Source organism: Mustela putorius, unplaced genomic scaffold (genome assembly GCF_011764305.1).
Source record: "Mustela putorius furo isolate JIRA1106 unplaced genomic scaffold, ASM1176430v1.1 tig00000174_pilon_pilon_pilon, whole genome shotgun sequence".
NCBI lineage: Eukaryota > Metazoa > Chordata > Mammalia > Carnivora > Mustelidae > Mustela > Mustela putorius.
This window is the reverse complement of record NW_025421304.1, coordinates 37,737,986-37,763,502: the sequence shown is the minus strand read 5'-3', so window position 1 is coordinate 37,763,502 and position 25,517 is coordinate 37,737,986. Positions and strand designations below refer to the sequence as shown.

The 25,517-nt window shown below is 45.6% G+C and overlaps 1 protein-coding gene and 1 long non-coding RNA gene across 6 annotated transcripts in view; one reads left to right on the top strand and one right to left on the bottom strand.

Annotated features, from left to right (window-relative positions):
• The window catches only part of LOC123390995, a 41,700-nt gene that overhangs the window by 3,946 nt on the left and 12,237 nt on the right, over positions 1-25,517 (top strand). For 2 of the 3 annotated variants that reach the window (XR_006605626.1, XR_006605625.1), the window contains exon 2: positions 3,019-3,081. This is a non-coding gene — a long non-coding RNA (uncharacterized LOC123390995). Of the gene's footprint in view, positions 1-3,018; positions 3,082-15,126; positions 15,253-17,271; positions 17,379-25,517 lie in introns of those variants that run through there. The other variant, XR_006605624.1, reaches the window with a different exon arrangement.
• BCO1 (beta-carotene oxygenase 1) overlaps positions 16,847-25,517 on the bottom strand; it is a 35,935-nt gene continuing 27,264 nt past the window's right edge. For 2 of the 3 annotated variants that reach the window (XM_004753931.3, XM_004753930.3), the window contains 4 exons: positions 24,152-24,257; positions 20,945-21,039; positions 19,648-19,759; positions 16,847-17,700 (listed from right to left, as the gene is read on the bottom strand). In XM_004753931.3, coding sequence (XP_004753988.2) covers positions 17,471-17,700; positions 19,648-19,759; positions 20,945-21,039; positions 24,152-24,257 — 543 coding nt within the window. In that variant the 3' untranslated portion in view covers positions 16,847-17,470. The remainder of the gene's footprint in view (positions 17,701-19,647; positions 19,760-20,944; positions 21,040-24,151; positions 24,258-25,517) is intronic. The other variant, XM_004753933.3, reaches the window with a different exon arrangement.

Genomic DNA, 25,517 nt, shown 5'->3' with positions numbered 1-25,517 from the left:
TTCTGCCTTCCAGTCCTGTAAGCTTTTCCATTACACCAAGTTGACTCTTTGTAAACATTAATTTGGTTGAGAGACAGTCTCTTCTGATTCATTTTAAGGCAGTCTTCGCATATTTTATGAGTAAATCTGTCATTTGTCCAAATCTATTTATAACTCTTTTCTCTCGGAAAATCTGAGCTCTTCCAAATTGCTGAGTCAGAGAGCATCTCAGTATTTATAACTCTTGAGAGTTGATTCTTTGTATTTACACATTTGGAGAAGTGTCTTAGAAACGAGTGAACTAATTAAGTTGTAATGAAGAGAGTGATGGTTTTTGACCAAATCTGTGCTGTACTCCCCAGCACCCAGTAGAGTGTGTGACACACAGTAGGTACTCAAGAAATATTTACTGAATGAATAAATGTTAATAATTAGGGAGCACTGAGATTTTTCTGTCCATAAGAGATTACTTTAGATGATTTCTTTCTTCTTGTTAATTTTTTTCAGTGTTCCAACATTCATTGTTTATGCACAACACCCAGTGTTCCATACAATATGTGCTCCTTAATACCCACCACCAGGCTCTCCCAATCCCCCCCCCAAAAACCCTCAGTTTGTTTCTCAGAGTCCACAGTCTCTCATGCTTCGTCTCCCCCTTCGATTTCCCCCATCCCACTTCTCCTTTCCATCTCCCCATGTCCTCCATGTTATTCCTTACTCTCCACTAGAAAGTGGAATCATATGATAACTGTCTTTCTCTGCTTGACTTATTTCACTCAGCATAATATCCTCCAGCCCATCCATGTTGATACAAAAGTTGGGTATTCATCCTTTCTGATGGAGGCATAATACTCCATAGTATATATGGACCACATCTTCTTTATCCATTACTTCAGATGGTTTCTATGATTCCCCCACCAAACACCAAGCAACAGCCTGCTAACAGCTCCAAGTGAATACCTAATGGACATCTGCAATAAAACATGTCAGAAATTAACCTCCTGGTTTACCCCTTAAACCTAATCATTCCCCAAATCAGTGGCAGCATCATTCATTTAAGGACTGAAGGACAGAAACTTAAGGACTGAAGGACATCCTCGACCTCTGTCTCTCATACTGTTCTCACCAGCAAACCATGTAGCTCTTCCTGCAGACAGTCTCCTGAATCCAGCTTCAACTTAAAGCCTCTGCCAGTACCATCCTGATACAGTTGCTAATTAACTCCCCCTAGACTCCAGCAGTGGCCTCCTGGTTGCTCTCCTTGCTTATTGTCTTGATCCCTTGTGAGTTCTTTCTCCCCATAAGCCAACAGATCAAGTTGCTTCCCAATAGAAAACCTTCCAATGCCTTCCCTGCGGCTTATAAAGACCTTTTACTTTCCTTGGTGTGCACTAACTAAACTGGCCTTTTTCCTCTTCTCTGACCATGTATGCCCACCTCAGGACCTTTGCACTGGCTGATTTCTGATCTTGGAACTGTCTTTCGCCATGTTCTCATAGCTTGCTCTTTTGTTCTACTTAGATCAAAGCTTAAACATCAACCCCTCAGAAAGGCCTCCACTTGCCAAGATGCCCTTCAACAGACGAACAGATAAAAAAGATGTGGTCCATATATACAGTGGAATATTACTCAGCCATCAGAAAGGATAAATACCCAAAATTTGCATCAACATGGATGGAATTGGAGGCGATTATGCTGAGTGAAATAAGTCAAGTAGAGAAAGAGGTAGTTATCATATGATTTCACTTCTTGTGGAACATAAGGAAGCATGGAGGATATTAGGAGAAGGAAGGGAAAAATGAAAGGGGGGAATCGGAGAAAGGAACTATGAGAGACTATAGACTCTGGGAATCAAACTTAGGGTTTTAAAGGGGAGGGGGTAGGGGGATGGGTAAGCCCAGTGATGGGTAGTAAGGAAGAGCACTGGGTGTTATATGCAAACAATGAATCATGGAACACTACATCAAAAACTAATGATGGACTGTATGGTGACTAACATAACATAATAAAAAAAATTTTTAAAAAGATTAGGGGGCACCTGGGTGGCTTGGTGGGTTGGGGTTCTGTCTTCATGGTCTTAGGGTCCTGGGATCGAGCCCCACATCGGGCTCTCTGCTCCGCGGGAAGTTTGCTTCCCCCACTCTCTCTGCCTGCCTCTCTGCATACTTGTGATCTCTCTCTCTGTCAAATAAATAAATAAAATCTTAAAAAAAAAAGATTAGAAAAATACACATACATACAAAAAAAGAAAGTCTTTCACCTAACTAACTTCATTTTTCCTCACGTGGGTTGGGGTTCTGTCTTCATGGTCTTAGGGTCCTGGGATCGAGCCCCACATCGGGCTCTCTGCTCCGCGGGAAGTTTGCTTCCCCCACTCTCTCTGCCTGCCTCTCTGCATACTTGTGATCTCTCTCTCTGTCAAATAAATAAATAAAATCTTAAAAAAAAAAGATTAGAAAAATACACATACATACAAAAAAAGAAAGTCTTTCACCTAACTAACTTCATTTTTCCTCACTGCATTCAATCACTGCCTGGAATTATGTATGTTTATTTGTGAATTGTGTGTCTCCTCTGGCTTTAATACTGGTTTCATGAGGCCTGGGAGGAACTTTCTATTTTACTCATCACTGTATCCTTAACCTCTAAAATAATGCATGGAATATAATAGGTGTGTAATAAATATATACTTGTGAAAAGAAAGAAACAGAAGAGAGGAAGGTGGGGGGAGAGGGAAGTTTCCTGGCTCTTTCATCCCTTTCTGCCTAACCTGACATTGCATGAAGGAAGACAAATTAGGAAGAGTGACTTGAAGTACATGAAATGAAACTCCCAGATCGTAGGAGGTCACAGTATAACAGCTCTTGGGATAGGTTGCCCCCAATATCTACTTTCAAACCAAGTTCAGTGCAAGAAACTTTACTTTCCCCCTTCAAGCCACACCCTTTTGCACACTGTACCCTTTAAATTTAGTTTGGGTATTATATGCTTATATACCTGAAAGTATAAAAAAATACTCAATTTCTGCTCTTTTCCTAGGATTCTGGTCAGTACGCCGCTGGGTGGACAATGAGCTGGTCATTCCTGCAGAATTTGTATCATGTAAGTAATCTGTCTGCTCCTCAGACCTGTTCAAATGTCTGAAGTCACTTGAAATCCTTTCATTCACTGGCTTTCCTACCTGCCTGCCCTGGGTCTTTCTCTGACCCTCGGAGACCCCAGGGAAGTTACTGCACTCTGTAAACTTGGGGTAACCAGAGTAACTTCACAGAGTGGCCAGAATGATTAAAGGAGATGACTCCAGTGAAGCGCTGACAGCAGGGCCTGGCCTGTAATAGATGCTCAGTACTCCTGTGGAGCGCCAGCAGCAGGGCCTGCCCTATAGTAGATGCTCAGTAAATACTTAGGGTTATGTCAGTCATTGCTTTTTAAAAAATTTTTTAAAATATTTTTTTAAAAGATTTTATTTATTTACTTGACAGAGACAGAGAGATCACAAGTAGGCAGGGAGGCAGGCAGAAAGAGAGGAGGAAGCAGGCTCCCTGCTGAGCAGAGAGCCGGATGCGGGGCTCAATCCCAGGACCCTGAGATCATGACCTGAGCCGAAGGCAGAGGCTTTAACCCACTGAGCCACCCAGCTGCCCTGTTAGTCATTGCTTTTAACACCAATGCTCATTCTGATTTTCAGTTCAGGAAAGATGAGCTGCTGCTTTTTTTTTTTTTTTTTTAATTTAATTATTTAGAGAAAGCATGAGTGAAAGAAGGACAGAGGGAGAGAGAATCCCAAGCAGACTCCACACACAGCACAGAGTCCAAGGCAGGGCTCAGTCTCACAGCCCTAAGATCATGACCTGAGTTGAAATCAAGAGCCAGATGCTCAACTGACTGAGCCAGCAAGGAGCCCCAGGAATGATTAGCTCCTAGCTGACTTCCACGCCAGAATCTAGTCTCTTCCCCTCCTGCCAGGTCCCCGGCAGGTCTGGGCTGATGACCTCTCTGAGGGTTTCTTCCTGGTGCTGGGCTCTAGGGCTTGTAGCCATAGTCAGTTTTTACGTGAACGTGACTATACCATTATTGACTGTGCCCCTCTACGGTTATCCCTTTTCCTGCTGATGGTTGTTTGGACTGTTTCCAGTTTGGGGCTGTTGGAACAGAGCTGTTATGAACAAGTCTTTGGGGGCGCTGTTGGCACTTTTTTCTTGCATTGATGTGCCCAAGAGTTGAACTGTTGAGTCCTAGGGTGGGAATATGTTTAGCATCAGCCAACTTCCGGAAAGTTTTCCAAAGTGGTTGTACCAAATTCTACTCCCACCAGTCATGCATGAGAGTTCCAGTTACTCTGCATCCTTCTGTAATTGGTGGTGTTGGTCTTTTAATCACACCCATTCTGGTGGGTGTGTGGTGGTATATGAACATATGTATGTGGGGGTTTTTCTGTTTGTTTTTTTAAAGATTTTATTTATTTATTTGACAGAGAGAGATCACAAGTACACAGAGAGGCAGGCAGAGAGAGAGGAGGAAGCAGGCTCCCTGCTGAGCAGAGAGCCCAATGTGGGGCTTGATCCCAGGACCCTGGGATCATGACCTGAGCTGAAGGCAGAGGCTTTAACCCACTGAGCCACCGAGGCGCCCCCATATGTATGTGTTTTAAACTATGTATATATGTGTGTATGTGTGAATGTATTTATGGAGCGCATGTGTGTGTATATATTAAATACATGTATTTAAGTGCTTATTTGAGCTGTCCCTCATTTTTAAAAACTGGTTCTTCAAAGCGATAGTTAGGAGTTCTTTATCATATACATGGGAACACACATTTCTTCTCTCTATCTGGGGCTTCCCTTTCACTCTCCAGATAGCATCTTTGATGAACGGACATTCTTAATTTTATTGAAGTTCAGTTTTAATGGAGTTTATTACTCTTTCCTTTTATGGCTAGTGCTTCTCATGTCCTGTTTGAAAATCTTGGCACCCACGATGCTGTTTTCCTATGTTTTCTTCTAGGACTTTTTCTGTTTCCCTTTCACTTTTAGGTTCGCGACCCACCCCAGCTACATGCACTTCCTTAAATCCAGCCCACAACTCCGTTCACAACTTCGGTTCTCCTTTACTCATTCACGCTTGTCATCACTCATCCACCTGATTCTTCAGGCGCCTAGACTTGCCCAGCCCTTGCGGGAGAAGAAAAGCAGTTAGAGTCGACATTTAAGGAACTTACTGGCCAGTAGGGGAGAGGGGAGACTTGCACACACACAATATCTAGAAATTTGTAATTTAGTTGGAAAATGGGATATGGCCTGATGATTCCAATGGAGTACCCAGAGTCATTTCCTCTTTGAACCTAGCAGGTAGGCGCATTCCGTACGTGCCAGTGACCCTGTCTTCCTCATCCTTCATTGGTCCTTCATTTCTTCCAGGTTAAAATTCCATATCCCTATGCCTGGTATCTGAGGTGTCCCCCCTTCATCTTCTCGATCATCCCAAACTCTCTGTGCACAGCCGCCTGAATTCCCGGACAGAAAAATCTGTCCATCCCCCAAGCTGTTTGCAGCTGCCTTTTCCTCCTGCCTTGGGCTCCTTCTCTCATGACTGGTGCCTGAGGAATTGCTCAACATTCTAGTATCAGCTCTGTGAAGCCTCTCCTGACTTCTTTCTCTTTCGCTGTTGTGCCTTGAATTCCTGCTCTAGAGTCTGATTGCTGGGTTCAATCCCTTCTTCTTACCACTCTGCCATGCTGTGCCCCCGGGCCATGTTACTTAAACTACCTCTAAGCCTCACGATGCCCCACTGGGAACAGTTGTGGTTCCTGCTACCCACCGTCTTGTGCAGAATAAATGAGTTTATCCAGCTACAATCATTTAGCACAGTATCTGGCCCACAGTAAGCACTCCGTAAATGCTTACTTCGAAAATCGTCGCACCCATCACACGAATGACATTTAACCCGTTAACATAGTGGTCTTTTCACTAGACCCGAAGTTTCTTGAAATTGGAAATTACTTCCTTAATTTTTCCACAATTGCCTTTTATTTTTTTAGGGTTTTATTAATTTATTTGACAAAGAGAGAGAGAGGGAGAGCGCGCGTGCGCACAAGCAGGGAGCATCGAAGAGGGAGAAGCAGGCTCCTGGCTGAGCAAAGAGCCCAAATGTGGGACTCAATCCCGGGATCATGGTCTGAGCCAAAGGCAGTAGATTAACCAACTGAGCCACCCAGGTGCCCCACAATTGCCACTTATTGTGCCCACCTATGTTCAGTTCCTTATGCAAAGAGCTTTTTGTCCATCACCCCAATAAAACTTTACAACAACCTATAAGATAAGAATTAGGATCTCCATGCTGTGGTTTAAAAAGACAAGGCTCAGAGAACTAAAAACCCCATTCTGCATCCCTCAGCTGATTCATGGAGGAGCCAGGATTTTGACTCCCCGTTTCATTGCCAAGTTTGTGAACCCTTCATCATGTACCCCTGCCTCTCACTGCATGGCCCACACAGACATAGTGAGCTCAGTGACTATGTGAGGAATCAGTTTCAATCTAATAAGGCCAGAATCTACCCATGTTTGTCAGAAAGGAACATAGCTTTATCTGTGCCACTGAAGTTCAGAATATGGCCCTCAAAGGCCAAGCAATCAGAGACTGAGACCCTTCCGGCAGAATAGATAGCATCTAGAGCAGGTGACTGTGCTTTCAACTTTTCCCACTTGGGAAACACTCGTTTCATCATCAATAATTTGTACTTTGCTTCTGCAAGGTGTGCTCTCTAACTGACACAATGCTGCCTTTCCAGAGGAACAGGTTGTCACTTTTCACAGAATTTGTCCTATTTAATGACACTTTTATTTGGTGTCTAATTACCTACCATTTCTTCTATTGCTGCATCACAGTCCCAAGCTTTTAAAATGTGGTGCCAAGAGTCTTGGGAAGATCCTTTCCAGGCAGATTCTGGAAGCCTGGCCTCTCCAACTCAGTTGTAAATGTCTTGAGAGCAGTGATCCGTCTGCCTCTCCCATGGCACCTGAACTTGGTTAGGCAGGCATGCGATAAGTATATGCCAAATTCATGGTCTGTGTGCTTGTTTCATGTTGGATGCTGGACTCGGTCTAAGGAGGGAGAAAGGAAGAATCTGATTCAGCTCTTGCCTTCCAGGAACTTCTAGTCCAATGCAGAAGATAAGTCTCAAAAATAACCAACATCTGACATGGAAAATGGTGTTTGGGGTACAGATTGTAGCAGAGCTTCTCAGAGTTGGGGAAGCCCCTTCCCAGAACATTCATGAGACTTAAAGATTGCTGGGAAATTCTTTGATATTCAGAGGAGCATGGGCATAATATAGAATGTACTATAACACGCACATGCATTGTAAGGTAAAACACAGATTTCAAGGTGCCGTCTTTGGTAGACCTGTCCTCCTCCTGCCTTCGGGGAGGTGGTTCCCCTCCCTTCTGCCTTCGGGAGTGTTTTTGGTGGGTGATGCTGGTGAACATTGCCACTGTAGCAGTCAGAAGTAGGTTTTCAATCAGGTTCTGCTCTTTCTAGGTTTTGAGTGAGTAACCCGAGTTCTCTGAATCTCAGTTTATTCCTGATGGATGGATGGATGGATGGATGGCGGCATAGGAAACAATCCAGTCTATTGCCACATAACAAAATAAGGCACATTATTTTCTTTGTCATTAATATTTCATGATGATTCTACAGCATTTTGTACCCTTGAAGAATTTTCATATTCACATACACACACACACAAAAAAACATCAAAGAAAGTAGAGCAATCCCAATTCTACCATGAGAACAACTGGGGCCTCAAGAAATGCCCAGAGTCTTATGAGAACTGAGACCAGTCAACTTGAGATTTGAACCAGTGCCTGGTTCAGCATCTTTAAACACAATAGTTTGAAGACGTGTTAGGGTTTGGGGTGATGAGAAGGGGGCATGCCTTACCTCCCTGAGCTGTTTGCACAACCTGTTAGTTTGAACTATCTGTCCTGAGTCACAGACTCACAGAAACCTCACAGCTGGAGAAGTGCAGAAGTTCTCCAGTTTTCCTGTTGAGAAGTTGACTCAAGCAATGCACTCTACTCTCCTTAAGAGCAAACACATACACAAGAGTTCACGTGCAGTTTCAGGAAGCTCATGGGCACCCTAAAGCCCTTCCACCATGCCCCCTCCAGTGCTTAAGATCCCTCTACAGCCAACCTCTTACACCTGACCGACTGCAGAAACCACAAACTCATTAACTCCAGGTAGACTAGTTAGAAACAGTCTAACTCAGTATAACCAACCCCAGCGGCTTCCGGCAGGGATCACTTACTCTCCCATCTCTGCATCATCTGAGTTCTCAAAAGTTTATCCTTCAGTAAGTGTCCAAGCCAAATCATCCATCGCCCTCCTAGACTTTCGCAAGTCTTGGTAGAGATAAGAATTGAGGTTATGTGTATTTTAGAGATCAAAATTGCCAGTGTGTTAATGGAATGGGGTGGAGACCGTGAACGGGCTAATGCATAGGTTGCCTAGAATCGATTGGCTTCACCACAGGCAATGCCTTCGTTGTTATGAAAGCCTCGATCAAGCACAGAAGATAAAGAACCAGACTCACAGCTGAGAGAAACTTGATGAGGCCAAGCAGGTCCCGTGTTCATTCAACATTCATGCACTGAGCACCGGCTATTTGCTCAGCACTGCTCCAGACCCCTAGGAGACATGTGAGACTAAAACAGAAAAGTCCTTGCCCCAGAAGTAATCCTCCAGTCTCCATTCGGGTGAGGAAAATGGACAGATACCAAAGCCGTGATAAACAAGTACATTTTGTAGTGCTAGGAAGCCGAAAGTGCTGTGGGGAAAATGAAATTAAAGGGATAGGGGATCAGGAGAGTGTGCAGTGGCGGAGTTAAGCTGCAGTGTTAAACTGGGGTCAGGAAATCCACACCGAAGGTGAGAGTTGAGCGGGACCTGAAGGCGAGGAGGCCACGTGTGCTGCTGTGGTCATTCCTGAAAGGTCCAAGCCTGGGCAATGCTTGGGGTAGGCTGGATAATGGCCCCCAAAGATATCCAAGTCCTAATTCCCGGAGCCTCTGAATGTAACCCAGACGCCAAAGGGACTTTACAGATGGCGTGAAGTTAAGGATTTTAGATAGGAAGGATATTGTCGGTGATCTGGTATGCCCTAAATATAATTAAAAGGGTCCTAATAAGAGGGAGGTGGGCGATCTTGACTGCAGAGGAGGAGTGTTGGGATGCCGAAGCAGGGGCATCATGGGAGAGGTGGGGTGAGACCGAAAACCGGGGGGATAAGGAAGCAGGAAGAGGCAAGGAAACAGACTCTCCCCTGCAGCCCCCAGAGGGAGGCTGCCCTTCTGCATCTTCATTTTAGTCCTATGAGACTCATTTTGCACTTTTGACCTCCAGAACTGGAAGAAGAAACCTGGGTTGCTTACACCGCCATGTCTGTGGTGATTTGTTCCAGCAGCCACAGAAAACCACCCAGTGCTATTTCAGACAAGGGGAGGGTATTGAACCAAACTGACAAAAATCCCTCCCATGTGGCCTTCCTGTTTGTGACCACGCAGGTGTGGTGGCCTGTGGCAGGCGCTGGCCTGTGCCCTTGGTATGTAGTATCCCCTTTAGTTGTCACATCAACTCCAGGAGATGGCTGGTATTCGAACTGAAACCAGGTAACTCAGAGCAACCGTGTTCTGCCTGTGCCCGATGAGACTGTTTGTTGTGCGATGGCTATTTGGGGCGTGGCAACAATCTGCTAATGCCATTTATGATGCCACTGGCCAGTGGGGTGTACTGACCCTTTCCTCTTTCAGCAAAGCAGAAAGAAGGCCGTGCTCAGAGAGAGCAAGACAAGCCTTCATTGACGGCTTGTAAGTAGCATCCTCTGCCTGAACTGCTCAAATAACCTCAGCTAACTCAGATTAGGACTGAGACTTGAGGAACGCTGATTTACTTAATACTCACTGTAGCCCTGTGAGGTGCATTCTGTTACTGTCCTCATTCTACAGAGGAGGAAACAGAGGCACAGAGAAGTTAAATGACTGATCCGCTTTGTCCCAGGCACTGTACTAAGCCCCAAAGGTGGAGAAGTGAGTAAGATTCAGGCAATAAAAGTAGTGGTTAAGAAGTTGGACTTTGGAGTCTCAGGAGCCATCTGTGTGATCTTGGGCAAGTCATTTAACTGTTTTGAGACTCAGTTTTCTCATCCAGCCAATGGGAATGGTACCAGGATCTCCCTCAGGGCATCCTGAGGATTGTGTGGGAACCAGAACATAAAGGGCTAAGCACAGTGCCTGGAGAGCATCAGTTGTCAATACATGTCAGCTGGTGTTACACTGTTAGAGTAAGGAAGCTCAGCTCCTGCCCTTACCAGAGAAGATCCGCAAATGAGGAACATATCACTGTTTCTCCCATGTTCATTCCCACGGTAATTTAACAAACCCCGAACTAGGCTAAGGTCTCTAGCCTGCTCAACCCAATGGCAGACGGAAGACAAAAATCAGGGAACTCCTGCTTTTCACTAGCCCCAAAGCCACCACCAGCTCTCCTTCTACCTGGGATAGGCTAGGATCTCTAGGAAGACTAGTCACTCACAGCCTTCCTGGAACACAGTGGATCTACTCAAAGAAAGAAAATACTGGAAAATCCCACCAGAGCTTGTGATCCAAATTAAGCCCACATATGCTGGACTTACCTGGAACTTTGCCAGGACCCAGTGATGACGATGGAGGAAGATAAGAAGCCATCACCAGGGAGCCATGCACTACTGACTGGGCCTTCCATCTTGGTTTCCTGGTTTCTGAACCAAGGCCTTGCTGGGATCAGCCAAGAGCTGCCTACAGTTTCTTCTTGCTGTTTAAGGAAACATCTAGGAAATGATGGAGGAAAAGCTGATACATTTTTTTCTTCCTGCCTGGAAGATTTATCAACCCTAAAAAGTGACTCTTCTGCTGGGACAACTGGATATACATATCCAAGAGTCAAGTAGGACCCCTACCTCATACTGTAAGTGAAGGTGAACTCAAAATGCATCATGGACCTAAATGTAAGTGCTAACTAAAACCATAAAACTCATAGAAGCAAACGTAGGAGGAGATCTTTGGGACCATAGATTAGGTAATGGTTTCTGGATATGACACTGAAAGTAGAAGAAACTTTAAAAAGTTGCATAAATTGAACTTCATCAAAATTTTAAAACTTTTGTACTTCAAAGGGCACCATCAAGAAAATAAAGACTACAAACAAAATGGGAGAAAATATTGCAAATCATACATTTGATCAGGGATTTACATCTATAATATATAAAGATCCCTTAACAACTCAACAATGAAGAGACAAATACCCGTTCAAAAGTGACAAAAGAGGGTTGCCTGAGTGCCTCAATTGGTTAAGCATCCGACCCTTGATCTCAGCTCAGGTCTTGATCTCAGGGTTGTGACTTTAAGCCCCATTGGCCTCCATGCTGGACGTGGAGCCTATTTCTTTTTAAAGTGCCAAAAGATTGGAGTAGGTATACCTCCACAAAGAAGACATACACATGGCCAATAAGCACGTGGAAGGATGTTCAGCATCATTAGTTATTAGGGAAATGCAAATCAAAACCACAAGATACCACCCCATTGTATCTAGGATGGCTAAAATAAAAACAGCAGACAGTAACATGTCAGGAAGGAAGTGGGAAGATGGAAACTCTCATATATTTCTGGTGCAATGCAAAATGGTGCAGCCACTTCGAAAAGCAGCTTGGCAGTTCCTCAAAATGTGAAACCCACAGTGATCATGTGACACAGCAATTTCACTCCTAGGAATACATGTAAGAGGAATGAAAACACATGTCCACGTGATGTACATAGCAGCATTATTCACAATAGCCCGAGAGAGGCGACAACCCAGATGTCCATCACCTGATGAACAGAGAGACAGAATGTGCATTATTCATAAAAGGGAATATTATTTGGCCACAAAAAGAATGAAGTGTTGACTCTTAACAAACCTTGAAAACATTATGCTACGTGAAAGAAGGCAGTCACAGAAACCTCATACCTTGTGTGATTCAATTTATATGAACTGTCCAGAATAGATAAATCCACGAAGATAGAAAACAGATTTGTGGTTTTCTAGAATTGGGAGGGTGAGGCACAGAAGGAGGAGAGATTGCTCATAGGGACAGGTTTTCTTTTGGGGGTGATGAGAATGCTCTAGTGATTGTTACACAGCACTGAGCATCCTAAACAGCATTGAACTCTATACTTTATATGAGTGAATTTTATGGTGTGTGAATTAGATCTCAAAAACATATTATTAGGGCGCCCAGGTGGCTCAGTCAGTTAAGTGTCTGACTCTTGGTTTTGGCTCAGGTCATGATCTCAAGGTCACTGGATTGAGCCCTGCATCAGGCTCTGTGCGGAGGAGGGTGGAGTCTGCTGGGGAGTCACTCTCCTGATCCCTCTGACCCTCTCCACTTCTATCTAAATAAATAAATGAAATCTTTAAAAATAGAATAAAAAGAGGGGTGCCTGGGTGGCTCAGTGGGTTAAAGCCTCTGCCTTTGGCTCAGGTCATGATCCCAGGATTCTGGGATCGAGCCCATATCTCTGCTCTGCGGAGAGCCCGATATGGGCTCAGCAGAGCCTGCTTCCCCCCCTCTCTGCCTGCCTCTCTGCCTACTTGTGATCTGTCGAATAAATAAATAAAATCTTTTTAAAAAAATAGAATAAAAAGAATGACTATTAGTCCTTGATTGTCCTTGAAGAGGCCACTGGAGAGTTCTTTTGAGCGAGTGCCAATCCCATTTCTTACACGACTACAGATAAATTGGGGATCAAGCTGAAATTTGCCTTTTCTGTCCAGCTTCTTCCCCACAGTTCAGATTTTTTGAATTTACTAACTTCTCCCCTGATTCCAGCCTCAGCCCTGGAATCGCCCATTTCCCCTAGTTCCCTGCTGCCATCCTTCCCCTGGTTTCCAAGGCAGCATTGGGTGTCCCCTGGGGTGTTCCCTTTTCTCACCAGCAATCCACTGAATGGCATTGGTCTGTTTTCCTGGTGCTGTGTCCTTCATGGCGCCCTCCGTTCCCCGAGGACAGCTGAGGTGCTGGTTGTGCTCCCCATTAAATGCCAACCCACTTTTGGTTATCACTGAATGGATGAATGAGTGAGGTGAATATATTCCTGGAAAAGAGCAAGTATCTTCCCAGAATGGAAAGATATGGAGGAGGTGGAATAAGGGAAGAAGAGGGAGGGAAGATTTGGATGGAAGTCATATTACCATGTACCCCCTCTTTTTTCTATTGCCTCCAACCACTTTGACCATGTGAGCCTCTTGGGTTTTCTAATGGTTTCTCAGTTTCCTTTGAATCAAACCCAAACCCTAGGCCTTTCAAAGAATACCCAAAACCTTGTTTTTCTTCTCTTTGGCTCAGAAAAACCAAGTTGGGAATCTAGCCAAAAAAAATTGAAATAATAACTGCTTGAATACAGAGCCAGGGGGAGGGATGAGCTCTAGAAATATGTGTGCAGTTACTGATCTGGCATTACCTATAATAGTAAAAAATTGGGAACAACCTAATGTCCAGCAGTAGGATAGTGTACATCAGGTCATGTCCCAAAGATGAAGTAACATGCTCCTTTTAGAAGAATTTAGTACTTTGAGAAAATACCTGCATTATATGTTCCATGAAAGAAACAGGTTATAAACTGGTGGCTAGGTTATAAACCAATTAATTGCTACTATATACGCTGTGCACAAAAATATTTTAAATACTGAAGAAAAACCACACTAGAATGATTTCAGGGGTTTTCTCTTGATAGTGGGACTATGGGTGTCTTTCTCATTTCTTTTTTAATGTAACCAGGTGCTCTATGATGAACATATATGATTTTTATAATCAGACACACACACACACACACACATATGTGCGCCTGCAAAATTTGCCAAATTCTCACACTCTTTCAACTGCTCTTTCTCGGGGAAATCACTCCCCACCTGTTTTGTTCAGTCAACCCACAACCGTCCCCAAATCCTTTTCCTGAGCTATACTATTAGCCTGTAAGGACCAGCACTTGGCCAGGTCCTCCCTCCAAACACTCAGGCAGCTCCTGAAGGCACACTCTTCTGGGAAGCCTTCCCTGACCACCAGGAGGGAAGAAAGTTGGTTCATCCCTACCCTTCCCAACACAGCGCTTCCATAGCTCTCTTTGCTCACCTGGTCCACGAACATCCCCAGCCTCTCTGCTGGGGCTCGACCTCAAGGGACTGTTTCCTGACATGACCCAGCAGCTTTTGCCGCTGGCTGCGTGTGTATGTGTGTGTTTGTGTTTGTGTGTCTGCACCTGGTGGCCAGGCCAAACACCTAGAAGGAAGTTGAGCTGTAGAGGCCACAGGTCTCATTCCTGTTGTTGAGGAAGCTGGTAATGACTCTTCTGTCTGCGTGTCCTGATTTGCCATGGCAAAGACTTCTCTTGGCCATTTAAAAGCCACCCAAACAGTCTTTAAACAACTTAAGAAGTGATCAAAGGTGTTTGTTCTTAGCCTGGATCAGCAACCTTCTTAATGGAGTCAGCCTGACGCTCCGTAACTTTTGGAGGATGTGAGTGTGAACCAGTAATGCGGATGTTGCTGGAAAGCACTTAGATGTTTCTTGAGTTGATCTGTCCAAGTACACATCCAGCTTATTCCTGAACTGGAATCGAATTAGAAAAACCTTTGGAGGAACAAGTTAGTGGGTCAGCAAACATTTGAGGGCTCCCCGAGTACCTGACACATCTCAGACACTTGTGAAATGCTGTGGCTTTATCAAAGCAATAAACAAATTGAGTGATTGTTCCTGTAGAACTTCCTGGTCATGTGTTACACCCACACGAAGCATAACAAGGAAGGCTCAGAGGGGAAGACACGCTGTCTTGAGGTGCCTGAGAAAGCGCATGCGTCTTAGCTCCTGTGGCCTTTTGAGCTAATTACCCTGGCCTGTGTGTAATGAAACAGGATGGCGTTAAGGATCCAAGATAAATCGGGCATCCTGTCATCGACCTGTGGTGTTTTTGAAACTGAGAAAAAAAGATTTGGTGTGCCAGCCTTCCTCATCAGTCTGCTATCTCACCTGTCATCTCAAATGAGGCAAACAAACCACAGACACATTTTTCTTCCCCGCAGAACTGCACCCTTTTTCGTGAGGAGGTCTGGATCTGTTTGGCAATCAGGACTGAGGAGAATGCGGGTGGGGGAAGCACTTCTTAGTTCCACCCTCTTCTCAAATATCTGAAGAATAATAATAAGTAGGTGAGTGTCACATCTGTCGCCTCTTTTCCACTCCTGCTCTGTGAATGCAGACTTCAGTCACGTTTTTCTTAGGCCACCATAGCTGGCATTTCCTCCCAGTAGATCTCGTGAAGGCTGGAGGTGCTGGGATCCCAAAGGAAGCAGAGATGGTTTTCCTTCTGCCATGTCCAGGGGTCAGGGTTTTGTTTAATGTGCTGTGGAAGCCAAGAGTGAAAAGGAAATGCTGGGACAGGAGAGGGGGTTTGAGGAACTGACAGGGAAAGGGAGAGAGGAGGGATCCGGGATGGCAGGGAGAGGGAACCTGCACGGGGTGTCTTGGCTGCTGTCACTGGGTTCCCTGTGAACTGTCTTCCTTGTCGTCCCAGGAGATCATTAGGAAAATAGCCATTTCTTGTTGGTACACTATTAACCAACAACCAGTTTGTTGAAGGAACCCACTCATGCATTCACTCAACAAATATTTATTGTGAGGATAAATGTGCAGCAGGCAGTGTTCTAGGTGCGGAGGATACAGCAGTGAACAAAACCACCCAACACAGAGCAGGGATGAATCTCCAAGCAGTTCTGCTGGGAAAGGTCAATCCTCAAAGGTGATTCCATTTATAAAACAGCTTTGATAAAATTGCACAGAGCTAAATACACACAGCAATGAGTACCAGATGAGAGATCTGAATGAGAGATCTGAAAAGATCTGTGGACTGAATCAGTGTCCCGGTCGTCCTGCTGTACTATAACGCTGCAGCATTTTCCAGGGAAAACCTGGTAAAGTCCTTGCAGGATCTCTTTTGTATTATTTCTTAGAACTGCACATGAATCTACAATTACGCCACTAAAAATGTCCAAAAAAACCCCACTCCCCCAAACAAAACCCAAACCCCAGACCAGATGGAGCCTACATGTGAGTCGAGCTAAGTATGGCTTCATGGTGGCCAGAGGGCAAAAGCCAAGACTACCCTTGAGAGGGCTGCCCCCTCTGGGGTACTCCATGCAGTGTCCCCGGAGATTCCTTCCTGCCCTCAAGACATGTCACTGAATCCATACCGGTGACCGAATGAAATTCAGACTTACGTCAGGAGGCAGGTGCAGAATAAGGGTAGGCTCCCAGCTCCCCCAATCCTATGACATGGGCATGTTGGAATTATCCAGCCTGCATTTGGGTGTCTAAACCAGGCACCCCCTAGACCACAAAGGTGAGACTCGACTATCTGTGAAGCTCCCGGTGCTCACTTGGACGCTTCTGGGCTTGTTCCCAGCTTCCACCGTCACTACCATCACCTCTGTGCAGACCTAGCCCATCCTGGCAGCGCATTCAGCTTGGGGAACCTCCTTTCCCATACAGACAGTGGGATGGCTCACTGCCCTCGTTCTCAGCTAGGCAAGAACTCCTCATGCCAGCCCAGGCCTGGGCCTCAATCCTGGATTCCAGCCCCCTGGCCATGGCAAGCTGGGTGAGTGTCCAGCCCCTCACCCTTGTCCTGAAGAGGGGGATGCCCACACCAGTCTGCCGTCCCACTGGGTGTACACTGGGTGTACAGCTCCTCTATTTTATTGCCTTAGAAGAACTTCAGAAGAAAGAAGCCATGGAAAAATTAAATAAGGTTAGAGCAGACTTCAAAGTTTTTATTATTTTAAATTATGCCATACCTTGCATGGAATGACCCCAAAGCAATATGCCTTCCTGGCCACATAATTTACTAAAGTCACAGTGGAGAAAGCTACAGCTCCTAGATCCACAAGCTAGTCTACTGGCAAGAGGGCGAGAAGGGGCGGCAGGAAGGAGAAGCGATGGATGTTTACTTGTCTCTCCTCTGAGATGTCAGTGGTTGCTCATTCTAAGATGGTTGACTATGTGACTTAGTACAGTTTCTATTCACTATCATTGTCATAATGAAAAAGGCTTTCTTAGAAGGGCTTGAGCTAATCAATCAATATTTATCCACTTTCAACCAAGGTCTTTATGGCCAAAATAAGTGGAAAGAAGATACTAACAAGCACGATTTCCACACCTTTGTCTCAAAGCAACCACAGAAAGAAGAAGTGCAAACGAAGTGAAGGACCTCCCCTTTACCCAGAGAGGAAGCAAGCCCGCAGTCCCTTCACCCAGAGAGGAAGCAAGCCCGCAGTCCCTTCACCCAGAGAGGAAGCAAGCCCGCAGTCCTGCAGGAGCCTGCCAGTGGGGCCCTTCTGCCCCGGGCCCAGGGCCCAGGCCCCACCCCAGTCAGGCCTGCGGGGCCACACAGCTGTCTGGAGCCCGGTCCCGCTCTTCCTGGGAAAGGGCCGGCTTCCTCGCGTCCCAGTCTGTGTCCGGGATGAATAACCCATGGAGGTCCAGGTGCATCTCTACATCAATGGATGCACGAGCCAATTCTGTAAAACTTTTGGCATCCAGAATAAGCAGAAAAGGCAGCTTTTGGGGATCGGTAGAGACGATGGCTGATAGGATAATCCCTTTGGGGAAACAAAAAGAGACACTTGGTAAAAATGCAGACTGAAATTCCCTCCAGCTGGAGGGGCAAGTTCCTCAGCTGTATCTCCCTGTCCTCTTTGAAGTAAGCATGGAGTCAAAGCAAAAGGACTGCAAATTTGAGATTCTGTGGGAGCAGAAGGGAAAGGTCAGGGAAGTAGGAATCAGAAGACCTGATTCCAGCCCTGCCGGGGCCAGTCCCTTTACCTCTCTGAACCTTAGTCCATTCATCTGCAGAGTAAGGTGAATCCTCCCTGCCCTCCCCGGTTGCTAAGAGAACCTCTTGCATGGTGAGTAATGAGCGCGTTCTGTAAAGTACTGCCTGCATTGGAGGATGGCTATTTGCCTAGGACTTAGAAAGTCTCATTAGGGAGAATCAGTTTTGTGCTGCATTGGGCTAACAAATGACACTTGGCTAAACTCAGACGAGCCACACGCAATGACATTTGAAGGAGCCCAGCCCACTGTACGCACATGCAGCACGCTAGCAGCCTCAGCCTTTCCCTCCGTAAAATGGACATATTCCAAGTACTCGCTCTCAAGGGACAGAGGATTAAATGAAATAATGCCCCTAAACTTCCAGCAACTACTCGTGATGCCTCCCAAAGCCTCCTGGGTCTCAGGGTGGTTGAGCACAGCTGACGTCAGACGGGCTTGGATTAAAATCCTAATTCTGTAGGCACTGGGTATGTGGCTTTAGGGAAGTTGCATTCCCTCGGCCTCTGCTTTGGTGCAATGAAGACGTTGCTACTCCCTGCCCACAAGAGAATGGAGGGGAGGCCCTGGGCCGGCCCAGTGGGAGGCCAGCTTCAGCAGGAGGTGCTGCCAACCATCTCCCACCTCAGAGATGACAGGACCGTGGGGTCTGCCACCTGGCGTGCCATGCCATGTGGGTCCAGTAGGAAGACAGGGTCCAGGCAGAAATCCACTCCATTTCACCTAAGGGAAGCAGCTGGCAGCTCAGTGGGACAGCCCCAGCCACGGTTCTGGTGGCCCTCCTGAGCATCCCAGGAGTATGGGCAGGGATTTTTGGGGGCAGAGACAGAATCAAGGAGGAAAAGGATCATTTGGTCATGTGGAAATCTAGAAAAGGGAGGTGGGCCACAAATACACATTTACAGGTGCTCCATGTAGAAAATACATGTTTAGAGATGGTTAAGAATTCTGCCCCAGCCATTGCAATGAATATTAAAGTAGAAAGGAGGTGGGCTTTTGTGTAGTAAACAATTTAATGTCCCCCAAAGGGAAGTCTGACCTTTGCTCCTAGGAGGTGACCTCTAAGCCCTTATAATGTCCTGCCTCATAAAAAAAAGTATCTTTATTTACCTGGGACCAGCCTGATGGTCTATCCTAGCAAAGTGATTTAGATGTCACTTTGACCTCCAGAGAGGCTGAAGGCCAAAGGTGAACCACATAGCCAACCAACAATGACTATATGACCGATCCCCTAAAAAAGCTCCGACATGAAGGCTTGAGTGAGCTTCGCTGGTTGGTGACATTTCATGGACATTGTTGGAGGAGTTGGGGTTGGCCGTGACCTCCAGGGACAACCAGATACTCCATGAATGAAATTCTCCTGGATTCTGTCCCATGGGTATCTTTTCTTTCAACCTATAGTCCTTTCACTATGACAAACCAGAACCATGAACAGAACAGTTTTCAGTGGGTTCTATGAGTCCTTCTATCGACATTGAGGGTGGTCTTAGAGACCCCTCAACTTGCAGTTGGTGTCAGAAGTGAGGGTGTTTTGAGAGACTCCTTAAACTCACTGCTTTGGACTCAGACAGACCTGGGTTTCAAAGCCTGTTTCCATTAGCTCTGTGATACGGGGGTTGGAGAGGGAGGGTCACACTGCTCCCAGACGATGTCTCTGTTTGAGGAGTGATCGCAAGCAGAGTGCGGCAAGTGGGCTCCCCTTCCTGGGGTCTTACCATCATCCTCGTCCTGGGCACCCAGTGTGGGGACAAAGAGGGGTTCTGCTGGCCAGCAATGCTCCTGTCCCCATTTTAAGGATGACTTTGTGAGAACATCGTATTTCAGTATCTGTATATCCAAAGAGGAGAGACATGGGAGTGACTTGTTGGAGAGCATGTGCATTCCCTGGGAACTGGTGACATCAGTGCCCACAGACAGAGGGGATCCAGCCCCTCCAGCGTAGACTCCAAATGCCATCTACCTAGGGTCAGTGTAGCACCAAAAGTGAAAGCAGCGAGCTTCCTCTTGCATTTTTAAGCAAAGGTCCTCCTGTCATCCAATTTTTAAAAAATAAAATTTTTTACATACTGAAGTTTTAAAAAATAAACTGAGCCACCCAGCATTCCTGGATGATTCAGACTTTTAGGGATGACTTCTTGACTTTAAATATCCTAAGAAACACTCATTAAAAAGACCTTTCACATACTCTTTTATAAAATGTTTTGAATCTTATGGAATAAAAATGGTTGTTCAAACAAACAAAAGCCTGAATGTATCTGGTATTTGGCGCTACACTGCCATTTTTGTATGTGTTGAATAAATGAATGTCTTCAATGCAAACATTTAAAGTGTAATACGATCCTTTTGTTGTTTTAAAAAGTGCAAGTCCCTGGACTTCTCTTAATCCCTAATAGACGTGTTTCCCCTTGGGGTGTGGGATTAGTGGGGAGTGTGTGTGTGAACCCTAATTTTTTTGCTTTGCACATTTCTGCAACGCTTGCATTTTTTAGAAAAGATATTCCATTTATTATTTAAAATGATATTAAAGACAAGTTATGTCTGTACATTTAACATAGTCCTTGGGGTACAGAAAGTGTTCAACAAATAGTAACAAGTAAAAATAACTAAAGGGTCTAAGTTTCAGCTCTCTGCTTGAAAGGGCAAGCTCCTTGGGGGCAGGGACTGGGATCACCCTGTTCACCTCCTTATCCTCACTGCCACCATGCTGTCACGTAACTGGTGCTCAATAAACATGTATTGAATAAAGAAATCAATGTAGGTCAGACCTACAGCTCTGACCTCTTTGCTGAGATCTCTCTGTCCATCAGATAGGGCTGCCTCTCTTGGGATGGCCCATCATCACTTCCATGGTATTCCGTCCAAACGGACTTCACTCTCTGATCTGCCCTCTGCCCCAAAGGGACCTCCTTTTTTCTGATCAAGGTCACCCAGTCTGAGAACCTGGAGTTTAGCTTTGCAGGCAGACACAATCGTCGTAGGGCGCGCCAGCCCAAGTCATGCAGGGATCAGTACCTTGGTTGGGATAGGACTCCACTGAACTTCGGCAGCAAAGACGTAGCGATATCGCTTCCCATTGCGAGCATAATTGATCCGAGGCAGCTCTAAGCCTGGAGAGAATGACACAACCAGTGAAGCCCCCATCGCTGAAGACTGGGAGCCTCCACGCTTCATGCCAGACTCGGCGTCCTGTCCACAAAAACAGCTCCCGATCCAGGATCGCTGAACTTGCTTCAGGGCCTGGATTAGATCAAGGTTGTAACAGTGCAGGGGGAGGGAACCTCTGATAATTACCCTGGCTCTATGAGAAGGTTCAGGAGCAAGGAAAGATAGACCTCGTTTTTTAAGTGTATAAGCATCTTTAATTATCCAAGATAGTAATCAAAAAGAATTGCATGATTAGAATCAGAGGCTACTGCAATTTTTTTAAAGCTCTTGAAAAAAAAAAAAGTGCTCGTGTATGTGTGTGCATGTGTGGGGGTGTGGAAAAAAACTCTGAAGCCATGGAAAGGGGTGTCCATTGGGAATAGTTAAATAAGTCTGGTGAATTCACATAGTCACCTAAGTAAAAATAATGTTTGCAAAGAATTTTAATAACATGGGAAAGTGCCAATATCATAAGACAAACTGTAGAAGGCTGGTTCTAGTATTATCTCCACTATGTTACAAATGTAGAGAAAAGGTTCAGAAACATTACTGGGTTAGTAACTTCCTTATAGTTTGTATTTTATATTGTACACTCTAGGTTTCTCATTACATGAAATTTTCATTGTGTCTATTACTTTTATAATAAAAAAACCTAAAAATGTGTGTGTGTGTGTGTGTGTGTGTGTGTGTGCGCGCGCGCATGTGCGCCTGTGGGGGCAAATTAAATTTCTAAGTCTGAGGGCTCAAATGAAAATCCCCCATCTTATAGAATATTCCAGGCAGTCAGAGCCAACTGCTGGGGAAAATGTAATGTCCAAGAAAAGAGGAAGAAGATGTAGAAAATCTGCCACACAGAAGCCTCCTAAAAAGGAGGCATGAGAGGTTATCAGGCTTGCGGGGAGTGCAGGGGAATGGCCTGTTAAGGCGAGGAGATGTCCAGGCCCTCAGACAAGTAATCATGAGAATTTGCAGAGACAACACAGTGACTGTGAGCTGAAGGGACCACCCACATACTGAAACCAGAAAAAGGTGCCCACAGTTGATCCGAGTACCTCTGAGACTTTCCACGGTGCTCCGGGACCTCAAACCCGGTCTGGGGACCGCCAACCCCCCTTACCTCCACCCTGTCAATGATCAGCCTCAGGTACTTGGTTAAGTAAAATGGGCTTTCTCCCCGTGAATTCTGTGAGGCTGGTGAAACCATGCTCTTGAAGAATATTCAGGATCTGGGAAATTCTCAGGCTATATTCACTCAGTGGAAGAAGCCATTTCAGAATATTCTAGGTGGTACAGTATGTCTGCATTTTATAAAACTGTAAGTGCAGAGGTTAAGGGTTTTTGAGTCCAAGAGACCTAGGTTCAGGTCTTGGCTCTGCTGCCTATCTTTGGGCAAGTTATGGAATTATCCTCAGTTTTGCTGTCCTCAGCTCTAAAACAAAAATGACATGTGCCAACACCTACCTCCCAGAGTTGTTCTGATAACTTCTACCCTGTGCTGGACTCTCACTATGCGCCAGGCCCTTGGTAAAGCACACTATGTGTGCGAACTCATCTAATGTCAAGGTTAATGGGGTGAGACTGGCAGGGTGAGGTCTGGGAAGTTCTAGAAAAGGACTTGACATACGCCAAGCAACCCAGACATGACAGAAACACAACAGGTATTTCCAAAGTGTTGCCATGGGTGGAGGGATTATGAGGGACCCATCTATTGCCATACTTTTCAGCCATTGCCTGAGATTGCCACAATGAGCAAGAATTCTCTTCTTGGATATAAAAAAGACCACAGCATTTTAACCCTTTAACCCTCCATCTGCCCCCACCACGTGGCAAGTGAGTGGAGATGCAAATCATCATCTTAAGGCAGCCAGCCTTAAGAACTGGGACCAGGGGGCAGCTGGGTGGCTCAATCAGTTAAGTGTCTGCCTTAAGCTCAGGTAGTAATCTCAGCGTCCTGGGATCAAGCCCCATGTGGGGCTCTCTGCTTGGCTGGGACCCTGCTTCTCCCTTTCCCTCAGCCTCCCACTCTGCCTGCTGCTGCTCTCTCTCTGCCAAATAAATAAGTAAAACCTTAGGGGGGAATAAAAGTAGGACCAAGACCTACATATTCACTTCCAAATCCTCCCAGTGCTTTGGGTGCCACACGGAACCGGTTATGGGATCCTAGGATGCTGTTTTATAGCAGTGGTTCTTATGGACAAATCTGGGGTTGGTCTAACAAAGTCCCCAGGACAGTTTCCGCCCAGATGCATGAACCAGGCAGCAGCCAACGTGGGAGCAAAGCCGAACCATGCCCAGCCACCCTCTAGCGAGTGTCCTGGACAAGTCCATTCATTCCACACCTGTGCTGAGCAGAGGCTCCTCTAAGCCACACTTTTGTCACATCTGGGGATACACTGAGGCTTATATTCTAGGGCAGTGGTTCTCCATCAGGGTGATGGTGCCTCCACTGGACACCCGCAATGTCTGGACATGATTTTGGTTGTTCTAATTCTGGGTGTGGGTGCTTACAGTCAAGGCCAGGGGTGCTGCTCAGTATCCTATTGTGCCCAGGATGGCCCCCAGCACAGAGCATGACCCAGCCCCGAACGTCAGGGGTGCCCAGATTGAGAAGCCTGCTCTCATGGGTGCAACTCTTATTGGAGGGGTTTATACTCTGTGTGGAGCATAGCCTTTCTGAGCCATCTCCTCCTCCACTGAATGGGGCTGATGGCCCCTGTTCTGGCAGGGTGTTTTGAAGGTATAGAAATGGAAGTGCAGACACACTGTCCCTGTTCAGTAAGTCAGCATTCAATAAATCAGAACGTTTGCAGAGACCAGCCGTGAAAATCACCTGATCCAGCACCCCCCACCCCCCCGCCGACCCCAGTGCCTTCCTGGGAGCTGTCTGAAGATATTTGAAAGAGAACTGTCACTCAATGCTTTCTGCTGGGGCACCCCAAGAGTCTTGCTGCTTGTCCTCAGTTTTGCTGTCTGGGCACAGCTCCTCTTCATCAGAATGAGGTAGAGAGAGGTCTCAGGGGAATTCACAAAAGCCTGCCCCCTCCCTAGGTGTCTTGCAAAGAGGATGTGTTTTACCTTCATAAAGCAACTCTGGCTGGCAGTAGACTTGGTCATCTTTTTCCTTCAGGGCTTTTGCTGTTGTAGATGTCAGTTTGATTAAATTTGAGCCCACTTCTGCATTCTGAGTTAAAAAAAAAAATTGAAAACAGGTTATCCAGAGCAAACACTTGTTTTACTGGGTACATCATAAAACAAATGCTTTAGTGGATGTCATCTTGTTCTGGCCTCACGTGAGCCAAAGGAAGCAGCTATTGCATTGCTGGTGTTTTATTCTTACTCTCTGAGACCTCGTAAACTGATAGCTACCTACTGGTAGGAAGGGGTCCCTAGACTTATGGCTCTTTTCTCCAACTCTGGGCTATCTTATCTTTCCCGGGTGAAATTAATGTATTGGCAGGTTCTCGCTTTTTAAATACTTGCTGATTCCCTTCCTACAGGGAAGGCTGGCTGTATCAGTCATCAGAAGGATGTTTATAAAGCGTTCATAATAACATGGGAAATGCTCATGGTAGAATACCGAAAAAACAGTAGAGTAAATTGCATATGCAGTCTGAGCTCAATCAATCTTAAAAAGAACTTAAACTGAAAAGATCCTGGGGGAGACACCAATTATTAACAAGACAGCAGGCAGTGGAATTATGGGGACTTTATTTTTCTACGCTTATCTGTATTTTCAGGATTTTCTCCTGTGAAAATATACCACTGCTGAAATGAAAACAAATAGGCACTAAGAATGGCTTGGGAGTGAAGGATCTGTGGAGGGCATTCCTTAGTCTCAGCTTATCATCAGACTTTGTTCAGTGTCTTACCATCATCACGGTAACCCAGGAGAAGGATTTAAAACAATTGATTAGATATTTACTGGGGTTCTACTACTCCCTGTTTCCCTACATACCAGCTATGGGGCCTCGAGCAAGTGACTTAGTATCTCTGGAGAGTTCTGTGTCCTCATTTGTATAATAAGTTTCAGTGGATGCATCATGCAAAGAGTAGACACATCTCCAAGTTGTTGTGCAGATTAAATAATCATACAGACGGTTTGCAAGAGGGTCTCCTTAACAGTCAGTGCTAAATAAATGTTAGCGGCAGCAGATAATGTTACTGTTGTTGTTGCTGCTGATTTTAGGATTTATTTATTTCACGGAGAGAGAGAGAGAGAGAGAGCATGAGCAAAGGAGTGGGAGGGGCAGAGGGAGATGGAGAGAATCTCAAGGAGGCTCCGTACTGAGCGAGGAGCCCAGCAAAGGGCTCAGATCTCACAACACTGAGATCACGGACCTGAGCCAAAATCAAGAGTCAGATGCTTAACTGACTGAACCGCCCAGGGGCCCCTACATCGATTTGATGATGATGATGATGATGATAATGATGTTACTACCGT